The 12500-nt window shown below is 27.5% G+C and overlaps 1 protein-coding gene across 3 annotated transcripts in view; it reads right to left on the bottom strand.

The window, feature by feature from the left end:
• Positions 1-12500, bottom strand: part of LOC118444654 (tumor protein D54) — a 15791-nt gene that overhangs the window by 862 nt on the left and 2429 nt on the right. The window contains exons 1-6 of one of the 3 annotated variants that reach the window (XM_035873128.2): positions 6543-7659; positions 4730-4860; positions 3747-3895; positions 2619-2678; positions 1811-1973; positions 1-1388 (exon numbers count right to left, since the gene is read on the bottom strand). The exon at positions 1-1388 is cut by the window's left edge and continues 862 nt beyond it. In XM_035873128.2, the coding sequence (XP_035729021.1) occupies positions 1251-1388; positions 1811-1973; positions 2619-2678; positions 3747-3895; positions 4730-4860; positions 6543-7017 (1116 nt within the window). In that variant the 5' untranslated portion in view covers positions 7018-7659 and the 3' untranslated portion in view covers positions 1-1250. Of the gene's footprint in view, positions 1389-1810; positions 1974-2618; positions 2679-3746; positions 3896-4729; positions 4861-6542; positions 7660-12500 lie in introns of those variants that run through there. The other 2 variants (XM_035873125.2, XM_085661693.1) reach the window with 2 other exon arrangements.

Raw genomic sequence — 12500 nt, forward strand, 5'->3', positions numbered from 1 at the left:
AATGAATCAGCAAAAAACAAAAAGAAAATGAAAGAAAAAGCAGAAGAAAAAAAATCGTCAAAATTATCACTAAAGGAAAAAAGAAAAAAAAAAAGAACTAGCTCCTTGACCTATCTCGACCACGAACCTACTTGTCACGTCAGAGCCATAAAATCACAACGACCTTATAGTAAATAAGAAAGAAAGATAGTTGTTTCACGATATAAAAAAGAAAAATTAGGAATGCAAAGAATGCAAGAATCCAAAGAGGAAGAAAAAGTAAAAAACGAGTAAACAAACAAACCAAAGAAAATAAAAAAAAAACACACACAAAAGAAAAGAAACAAACAAAACGAAACGAAATACGCGTGGTCGTTGAACGAAGAAAAAAAAAGCAAAAAACAAAAAAAAAAAAAGAAAAGAAAAGAAGAAAAAAAATAAAAAGCTCGTCGAAATATTCATTTCTAATTGCGAGTTTACGTGTAATTTTTATAACGCTCAATATTTTTTAATCGCGTAAACATAATACGTTATTTAGTTTGAACGTGTCGTAATAACATTCCTTCATTTTTGTCCTAAATCTTCATCGATAAGAACAATTTTCTTTTTTTCTTATCTTTTCAGCCAATAACATTATTGCTCGTGACGTTCCGAAATACATGATCATATTATATAAAAAAAATATAATAATAACAATAATCATTATGATGATAATAATAATAATAATAATAATAATAATAATAATAAAAGTAAAGAAAATAATAATAATAAAAATAATAATGATGATAATAATAATAATAGTAGTAATAATAATAATAATAATAATAGTAATAGTAATAGTAATTATTTTAAAACAATGAGCAAAGAGCTCGGCAAATCTTCCTCATTATTCTTTTTGTTTGTAGGCTCATGGTCCTTTTTTCCTTCCTTTAATATAATAATAATAATAATAATAATAATAATAATAATAATAATAATAATAAGAATAATAATAATAATAATAATAATAATAATAATAATAATAATAATAATAATAATAATAATAATAATAATATAAGTTCTCTCCAACCGTACACTTGATTCGGTGGATTAGCTCCCGATTATTATAAAAATGCAATGGACGATTAATTAATTAAGTGATAGAGCGCATAGGGCGAGATAGAGATAGTCTTCGATCATAAAAGAATTTACGATCGATATCATATAAATCGTTGGCGTGTGTAGCGCGGAATAGGAGAGACAGGTGACCATTAAAGAATTCAAAGTCAACTCTAAGAGAGAAGTTTGTCCTCGGGAATGGTCGGACTGGTTGCTGATGGTGCTGCTGATGCACGTCTCGTTGCTTCTGCTTCTCGTAATGCATCGTCGAAGCTCTGCGTCGAATTGGATCTCGAAGGCACGACTTTTGTCTAACAATCAATAAAATTAATATTAAATGTATGAAATACATATATCATTTTCAAATATCATAAAACTTTTGTTAACCCTTTGCACTATAGAAAAAAGACTACATTTTTGTTTTTTTTTTTGAACCATCATATCACAAGAGACCAACTTCATTTAGATATAATACAATTTGAATAATTTAATATATAGATATGGGAATAATAATAATAATAATAATAGATATATTAAATAGATAAATAATTTTATAAAAATTATTAACATAGCATAATTTTAAAAAATCATTTTGCAAAAAACATATGTATATATTATACGTGAGATATATAAAATAGAAAAAAAAATCAGATCAGAGTTAATTGATCAGAGTTAATTAATAAAATATTTTATAATGCATATATTATAATTACATATTTCTAGATACATTTACCTTAACATTTTCATAAGCAGATCCAACTCTTTCTTCCAAAGAACGGAAACTATCTGAATTACGCATCTGTCCTAATTTCATAGAAATGCCACTGCCAAAACCACCAAGAATGCTCGTTGTTTTCTCGGCTGTACTTTTAAAGACCGACTCGGTCTTTTGGAATCTAAATAAGACAAACAAAATTAATTGATTTACATTTTTAAATAAAATAGACAAAAAGTTAACAAATTAATTTTGTACTTGTTAATAATACGTATACAATTTACATACTTTCTAATAATAATAATATGTTAATATTGATTCTTTACAGAACACACGTTCGTTCCTTCTCAAACATACATATCCAATTAGTCATTCATTTATATTTTCAATGTGAACTATCTAATGATCTTTACATGATCATTGTTAAATATAAATTATACCAATCTAATATTAATGATAAGCTTGCATGATGATAATAAGTAGCATGTGAGAAATAAAACGTGAAATGAAAATAAAAGCGAGATTTGTGTTTTATCTGTTGTATTGGGGGAAAAAAGAAGAAATAAAAATTAAAAAAGAAATAAAAAAAAAAAAAAAAAAAAAAAAATAAGAAAAAAAAATGAAAAGAAAGGAAGCAGCAAGCGAAAGAAGAAAGAAAGAAAATATCGCACGATAACGTGAAGTGAAATAATAATGTTTAAAAAAAAAAAAAAGAAAAAAAAAGAAAAGGAAAAGAAAAAAAGAATATCATTAAAACATTGAAACATTGAAAAAAGGTAAGGAACGTTGGATCTTTGATAGCAGAAACTATGGTTTGCGTACTTACAAACTGTTGTCGGTAATCGCCTTGCTGAACTGACCGAGTTTCTCTCCAACGTTCTGATAACTGAATAAAGAACCCAACCAAAAGTCAAAGAAAAGAAATGTTCTACGTGTCTGAATAGAGAAAGTAGGAAGAAGATGTAAATAAAAATGGACAAGAATAGAAGTAATGGGCTTTTGTCTAGTAGATATACATCTTTGTTCTACATCTCGTAAAAAAAAAATAAATAAATAAATAAATAAATAAATAAATAAATAAATAAATAAATAAATAAATAAATAAATAAATAAATAAATAAATGAACAAAATCAATGAAGTAATAACGAAAAATTTTCGATGCAAATAAAACGATCAATTTTTCTAAAGTATATACATATATATATATATATATATATATATATATATATAAAAATTTATCGTTGAACTCCAACAAAAAATATATATAAAACATTTATAGAACACGAACGTAACGTCCTTGATATTCTATTACTCGCTCTAAAGCTTTCTCCAAATGCCAAGCTCTCTATCGTTTCTAATATTTGCTACAAGGATGATTATGTATAATATATGTGTATATATATATATATACACGTGTGTGTGTGTGTGTGTGTGTGTGCGTATTTTAAAATCTATGATCTTAGGAATTGGAAGCATCATTTTAACAAAGAATGTTGTTATCGATGAATAAATATTTGAAATAAAAGCGATTAAAATCATAAATGATTTCTAATATTTAAAACATGATCGAGCAAATCAATCAATCATGCTGCGATTTTTTTGCTCGACATTTCTTATATGCTACTGATAGTCAAGTATATATGCGTATATATGTGCGTGCGTGTCTTCGTGTATGTATGTGTATGTGTATAAAATGATGACAAGTGATAATATCGACAAATAGAATGAAAATGAGTGTATAGTAGTATAAATGAGTTGTATAGTAGTATTAGAAAGATTTTCTATACACAAACATACATACATATATACATACATACATACATACATACATACATACATACATACATACATACATACATACATTCATACATACATACATACATACATTCATACATACATACGCATATACACACACACGTGTGCGCGCGCGCGTTCAAAAGGAGTCACACATACACTTGACTCTCCTTAACGTTCTTCAGGCCCTGATTCACGTCATCGGTGAGTTCTTTCCAAACGCTGATGCCCAATTTTCTCTTTAATTCTTGAGAAACCCTCACCTTGCTCGCCAATACATGCCTGAGTGTATTTATTTCTTCCTCGATCTACGACACATACCATGTATATACATAAATAAATAAATATAACAATAAATCATGTAAGTCATATTGGTGGAAAAATAATTGAGATTTATATCATATTAGAAACGTAAAAGTAGTAAAATTTAATTTTGCACCAATCTTAATTTCATTGAAATTTTATTATTTTTTTGTAAGAAAATTACTTAATATAATGATAAGCTACTTGTAGATTCGTATAATAAAGGCAATTAATATAATATAATTATAATATTGTGCGTGAGCAATTATTAAAAAAAAAAAATGTATATATATATATATATATATATATATTAAAATTTATATTCAATATTCTCCTACTTAATTATATTAATCCTCAAGATATTTGATTTTTTTTCTATTTACGATAAAACTATCTTTCGTTCTTTATTATTTATATAACACGAAATAATTATAACGTTATAATATGTTTATTATTTTAATCTTCCAATATTTATAATAAATTATAATATATAATATTTATATTATATATATATATATAATATTTATAATAAAAATATCTTTTTATTATTATTTAACACAAAATAATAAACATTTTCTAATATAAATTCTATGTCTCAAATATCATCATCATCATCATCATCATTATTTTACTTTGTTTTCCTTTTATTTATTTATTCTTTTTAGGCTAAGTATTTTTGATATAATAAAAACTAAGTTTCCCATTATCTATTATTATCTTTCTGTCTCTCTCTCTCTCTCTCTCTCTCTCTCTCTCTCTCTCTCTTTATTAATTAGGACAGTTAATTGGTACTCCAGTATCTGAACTCAAAGACATCCATGTCACATATATTCATATACCTTAGCAAGTTCCGCGTTCCAAATAGCTTTCTGATTTTCTTGTTCCTCTAAAGTGAGTCCTTGCAACTCGTTCGCTGCATTGTCAGCCGATGGAGAAAGAGAACCAGCTGGGTGAAGAGAGGCATCCTCTCCTATGAAAACAGAAACGAGAATTGCGCTTTAAAAAATACTTTCTTCCTTGACTCATTAAACTCTAATACATACACATAGACACATATACACAACAAACATACATACGAATAACTAGAATAGAATATCTAATTTCTCGATCACGATCAGTTACCATAATAGAACCTCATTAAATGAACAATAGAAAAATAAATAAAAATAAAAAAAAAAAAAAACCCTCCCGAAAATAAAAGCAATTTATATCGAAAAATATTTGTATACATTGAAAAATCATCATGCGATCTTTAAAAAAATCATGCGTTCTACATTCTGATCACCGTTTCTACGTTTCTTTTTTCCTTTTTTCCTTTTAATATTGTTTTCCTTTTTCTTTTCTTTTTCTTGTTGTTTTTGTTTCTCTCTCTCTCTCTCTCTCTCTCTCTCTCTGTCTCTCTCTTTTTAAATTCATTTCCCTAAGCAATAATTATGTAAATCTATATTCTCTGTAGAAGGAAAATTGAGAGAGACAACAAGCCCCAGTCACGTACAGTGACTGATCGAAGAAATTCAACTTGTTTATTGCGTAAGTTCATCGTCGTCTTCGTCTTAAGATCTAACGGGCTTAGATCATTGTCGTTTTATCGATCGCATTACAATCTTCTCTGCGTTATAAGAAAACTACGCAACTATGAGATATCTATCTTTAACGAGTATAATATTAATCTTTTTATTCTTATATGTTGTTTATAGCTTCAGAATTACAAAAAAAAAAAAAAAAGAAAAAAAAAAGAAAAAAAACGAACAGGACAAGATTACTACTCTCGACCTCGTTGGAAAAGGAATTTGATGAGAGAACAAAAAAAAAAGAAAAGAAAAGATAAGAAAAAGAAGGAAAAAGAGAACATCCGAGAGGAGGAAAAAGAAACAATAAAGAAAATATTGACTAACGATGTACGTGATTGCAGGTTGTAATTAATCACTAGATTAACTAGCATGACGTCGAAGGTTGGAACGATACTTGACGAGGGGCCTATGTACATATATATTACTAACTCGAACAAAAGAAAGGAACTATGGTATGCGGTTAACAGCGTTCTTTTCCCGTTCGTAAAATTTACGAGCAATTTCTAATAGCTAATAACGTCTATATACTATGTATATGTACCCTGTATGTGCATATATATGCATATGTGTATGTATATATATATATATATATATATATATATATATATGTCGAGTACCAAAGTTGGTGCAAAACTTTCACGTGTCCGATAACACCCGATGACCTCCTTTTCAAAATTTCGACACGTGAATACTAATTAAGGCTACTAATTAGATCATAACTCATTTACGAAATTTTCTGGTTCAATATTTTAAAAGATAAATGATTTATTTTTTTTTTTTTTTTTAATGATTACACACCACCTTTTTATCGATTTGAGAATTTTTTTCATAATTTTTAAAGCTATTTATAATTTATTATATATATATATATATATTTAATAAATATTAATATTGATCTTTGAACAATTAACAATTAAGTTTATTGCAAGAAAATCAAGAAAAGGAATGAATTAAATTAGTACACGATGTCAAAATTAAATGACATTATAGAAAATCAAAAATAAGATTAATAGTGAAGAAAGGATATTTCTTCCTTTCTTTCTTTCTTTTTTTTTTTTTTTGTTTAATAAACTCGATGCACCTTTCACCAATTCTAATAACTTCTTATAATTCTGACTGTTGATGATCTTCGCAAGATACGGTTTAGAAAAATCTTGAAATATCACTCTGACCGATCTTTTCTTTCGAAATCCACGTAAACCCGATTTCCCGACTTCCTCAGGTTTAAGGAGTTCCGGTTCAATCGTGAAATTGACATCGTCCACTACGATTTCATCGATTTCTCCATTCGAATCACGCCAACAATGAACAAAGATCTCATCGGCATCATCGCATAATTCATCGATATCATCGAAACTTGGTGTTGTCGTAGAATTCGAATAATAAGCGTCTTCTTCATATTCCAAGGATTCGTAATCGTGATCATTTTCATTTGGACAATGTTCATCATCATCATCCTGTTGCTGATCGTGTTCTTGACAAATCCTCGATCCTTGCAACATAGATCTCGACGATAATAAATATTTATCCGTTGTTTCGGACATCTCAATTTTCATATCTCTCGTTCTATCTCTATTTTCTTTTTCCCTTTCGTTGTTTCTTTCTTTCGCCTTTTTATTTATTTACTTACTTATTCGTAGGTTTATCTTTTCTTATCATTCATTCATAAAAAAAAAAAAAAAAAAAAAAAGAAAAGAAAAAAAAAACGCTCTTCCCAAAGTATTCCCGCCAATTTTCTTCGACGTTTTATCAGCGTCATCTATCGAGCATTGATTATCAACCACGAAATACGAATTACACCATTTGTCAAAATTATTTCCCCTCTTTCTTTCTTTTCTATATCACCACCATTAATTTGATCCTTCTTCCTTTTCTTATATTTAATTTTTCTTATCTTTCCTTTTCTTTTTTCTTTTTCTCTCTCTCTCTCTCTCTCTTTTCGATTGATTTATTTATTTTTCTCTTTTAAGTTGTTTTTTTTCCTTTCCCCCTTTTGAAATTTTATCCATCCAACAACTCAAAACACTGTTTAACGAAGAATTATATTAAATAAGAAATAACGAAGAAGATAGGAGAGAGATCGTATCTATTACGATTGGTATTATTCTCAAGTGACACTAAAGAGAAAAATAAGAAGGATAAGACGGAAGACCACGTGCACCACCAATTGAGACTCGCAAACGACGACAACTTAACAGCTGGCGCGAAAGAGATCGTTCCTTGCCGATCCTTGACGTTGGTTGGCGCCACGATCGCGATGGCCACGTATCAAGGAACTCAAAGAAAGAAATCAAATAGTAAGCCTTCGCCTTCTCCTTCTTCTTCTTCTTCTTCTTCTTTTTCTTCTTCTTCTTCTTCTTCTTCTGTGTATTGGAGAACGGCTTTGGGTCTTAAACCGGACAAGGTAAAGTGGAAATGGTAAGGAAAGGAAGGAGTACATATAGATATATATATATATATATATATGTGCTTAAAGTGAGAGAGAGAGAGAGAGAGAGAGAGAGAGAAATCAGGCCCAGTTCTCTCATAGGATTCTCTTCTCGCTTACAACAGTCTCCATTTTGAACGTATATACAGTAACGATATAGTACGTTCACAGAAACCTGCTTTTAAATAAGATAACTCTTCTCGGTATACTGTTACGGTTATGTATATATGAGTATATATATATATATATATATATATATATACATATATGTGTGTGTGTATATGTATATATTTATATATAAAGGTCAATGACCTAGGGTCAACGACAAATTCTTCCATTGGAACATTACGTTTTATAATTCTTCCAAGTTTTCACTTCTTCTATCAGCAAATATTTTTTTCTTTTCTTCTTTTTCTCTCTTCGTATTTTAATTTTTAATTAAATTTGTTTGTCTTAAATTCATTGTGTATATGGGATAAACCTGTAAATATATTTCATAGGTATATTTGAGTTTTGTTAAAACTGTTTGTTTTTTTTTTCTTTTCTTTTCTTTTTTCGTATGAATCGAACAATTCACAATATATATACGTTTGATTAAAATTTTTGAATTTTTTTCTTATCTTCTTTTCCTTTGGATAAATTCAATAATCCTAAATACATTCATTTTCTTACATTCTTTTTACTTTTTTTTAATTGTTACAATTTATTTCTTTTCTCGAAATGATAAAATTAATAATTATTTAGTTTTAATATATTTTTAATACATATATATATATATATACATATAACCACGGATCGAATTGAACAATTTGAAGTTCATTGACCCGAACGAGCAATTTACAGGTAGTTATATTTCTCTTTTTGCAGTAATGGTTACCTAATCAAAAAAACCGTTCTAATATAAAGGAATTTTTTTTCTCTTTTTCTTTTCTTTTCTAACCAAGATGAGAAGAAAGAAAGATGTTTCTCCACTTGCGAAAACCGGTTCATTGTCTCGAGTCTGAGATTACCGTTGTACTTCTAAATACGGTCTTCTCTGGCATGTAACTACAACTTCAAGGTTACCAACATCCTGGTATAAGATGAAATTTTGATCAAGGATGAAAACGTTGGATGCGATTTGCCATTAGATTTATTTCGTTATTCGAGACGACACGAGAATGTTCTGTATTATGGTAAAATAAACAAAATTAATTTTATAATTGAAATTATATCCTTTGTATTCAATTACAACGTCGTTAAGACTTTTAATTAATTAATTAATCAATTAATTAATTAATCAATCAATCAATTAATTATTAAATTATATTTAATTAAGTATACGTTGTTATAAAGAATTGTTGCTTTCACTATGATTTAAGAATTCGCGAAGCAATAATTTTATATAATAAAAATTCTTTTGTGAAATACTCAGCTAAAAAATTGCTCGCTTCGATACCGTTCTACACGATGAATCGTGTGGAACGTTTATAATAATAAAAAAAGAAAAAAAAAAAAAAAAAAAAAATAAGGAGGGAAGAAAAAAAAGAAAAAGACATAATAAAAGGTAAAAGAAAGAAATGTGTAGTCAAGCATTATAACCTGGCCAAACTACTTTAGCATGAAAGGAAATCGATAGCTCCACCTTTTCGTGGAACCTCCTGTGAAGGTTGGAGAACGAACACTTTATCATATATACGTATATATAAATGTATATATAATCTCACTTATCAAGAAAAGTTTAAATATAATTTTCTTTCTTCTTCGATCTCCTAATCTTCTAATCAATGTTGATAAATTTTATCCATTCGACGAAAATAATAATATAAAAATATTACAGATTTTCGATTAACAATTTAAGATTAAAAATAAAGTCGAGAAATTCAATTTTGTTATGTACTAACTACATATATATATCTTATTTCTCTGTCTCTCTCTCTCTCTCTACTCTTTTTAGATTTTGTATATGTAATAAAAAATAACAACGACGTACTTTCGTGCATAGTCATCGTGTATTTTTATCCAAAAAAAAAAAAAAAAGAAAAAAAAAGAAAAAAGAGAACCTAGCTTAAGTACCTACTGACAATCTTATGCTATTCGTGGCATATTTAATTAACTACGAGATTTAAAGATGTATCCGAGTACCACTTGTCTCTTTCTTTTTTTTCCCTTTTCCTTCTTTTCTTCTTATTCTTTCGAAACTCGAAAGATTCGATTTTCGCATGTAACTTATTCCAATGGGGCGGGGGGGAGTGTGGAATTACTAAATAAATAAATAAATAAAATTGCGAAAAGGAAAAAAAAAATATCGAATTCAACGCGAAAGTGAAATTGTACGATATATAAGTGTTGTTTTTATTTCGCAAAAAAAAAGTCAATACAAAACTAAAGCTGCGAAGCTGAAACGAATAATTTGATAAGCAAAATCGAAAACTTTCTTCTACTTCTTCCGTTTCAACAAATATTTTCTTCTATTTATATATCCGTGTACACGCGAGCGCGCGCGCGCGCGCATATTTATGTATGTGTACATGTGCATGTATATTTAGATACGTGATAACGAAATACGATGAGGGCTCGCATATTTCCATAAATTATTTCCTTTTAATTTTTCTCTTTCTTTTTTTAAGTGACATCAAACAAAATATTAATCTTCCCTCTCTTGGCTCTTTTTTCATTTATTTACCACCGAGCGAAATGCATACATAATAAACTTCGCAGATCAAAATCAAAATGAAAATTGCAACGAGCGTAGTACCGGAGCGAAAATTTATTGAGGCGAAAGAAGAGAAAAAAAAAAAAAAAAAAAAGAAAAAGAAAGAAAGAAAGAAAAATAAGTCCTGTTGAAAGATTCATAAGATATTTTTTATTCGTTCGCAAAAGAAAAACAGCAAGGCGAAAAAAGTTTGTGCTCGAGTGATCCTTGATGTTTTACACTTTGATATAAAAAGAAAGAAAGAAAGAAAAAAAAAAGAGAGAGAGAGAGAAAAGAAAAGAAAAGAAAAGAAGAGGAAAGAAAAAAGTTATCTTCATTAACTTCTTGTTTCTATCGATTACTAGCAAGCTAAGTTACGTCAACTTAGCTTAAGATTACTATAGTCACTCTGACACAACGATGACTCATTTCTTAATATCGCATATTAATATTTCATTAGAAAACTAAATTCGAAAAAATTACAATTCTATTTCTAATCATACAGAAATATATTTTCTAATCACAAAGTAATATTATATATTTTTCTTTTTTCTTTTTTTTTTATTTCTTTCATTTCTACTACTACTACTACTACTATTACTTTTATATATATGTATATATTGTTATCATAAATTAGTTTTATCGATGATGATAAGAAAAAGAAGAATGTATATATATATATATATATATATATATATATATATATATATATATATATTTTGATATATATATATCATATATATATATATATATATATTCTGATTGAAATTAACTTAAATGAATATTTACGACATCAAGAATTATTGATTCACTTTTTAAATTAAATATTTATATTCGTTCGATCATTTCGAATGGACTCGGGAAACATGCAATAACGATGAGTATTAATCGGAACGTGATCAATCGATGACTGAAAACACAAATCAAGTACTTATGTTATACGTGATCACAAACACTTCAATATGATCGACGAGATTCTACAAGAGCATGAGTTTGACGTAAATCAGAATTTTTTTTCCTTTCTTATTTTTTCTTTCTTTTTTCTTTTTTTTTCTCCCCTTCTCTTTTTCTTCATATAAACAGCTCTTTAAGAATATTTGAATATTCACTTGTAAAGATCTATCCTGTTCGTCGAAAATCATTTTTCACAATCGATTTTCGATTAACATATATGATGTACGAAACATAAATTAATCGAAAGTCAAATATATCAAATCGACAACACCGGAAGTTAAGGTGTATAAAGTGTCATTTTATTTTACGAGTAGCCATTTGGAAAATAAAAAACAAAAAAAAAAAAAAATAAAAAAGAAAAAATTAACGCGCATAAATAACGATGAATTATATTTTAAATTCTGATTTTTCAAAAAGGTCTCTATAGATCTAAAAGTGATTCATATCCTGTTAATAAAAAATATATAAACGAGTTAAAATTAATAACCAGTCCTCCTCTTCATGTTTTCGTTTTATATATCTTACTAACCACATTGATCGAGAGGGATCTCTCGTGATTACTGGTTCACCTTCAATAAAGTAGAAAATATCATCTCGATCGAGGACCACCCACAACAAAGATCCTCTTTCCTTTTACACGTATACACACAATCTATTATATTTTATAATTAATTCTTAACATTAATACTATTAATTCTTAATTTCCAATATATATATATATATATATATATATATATATATTAATTATAAAATAATTTATTATTATAATAATATTAAGTGAAAAAAATTATTATTACAAAAATAATATAAATTAAAAACAACGAATATCTATATTTTTTTCTTAGAGTCAAATTAATATATCAATAAATTAAGAAATAAAATTGCTATTACTAGTAGTAATGATTAATTCTTTACACGTTTCCTATGTGAATCGAATACAATATAAACGTAACGCGCATTCACACGTACGAAACGATGTTTAT

Source organism: Vespa mandarinia, chromosome 15 (genome assembly GCF_050613455.1).
Source record: "Vespa mandarinia isolate Hongniang chromosome 15, ASM5061345v1, whole genome shotgun sequence".
NCBI classification, from domain to species: Eukaryota; Metazoa; Arthropoda; class Insecta; order Hymenoptera; family Vespidae; genus Vespa; species Vespa mandarinia.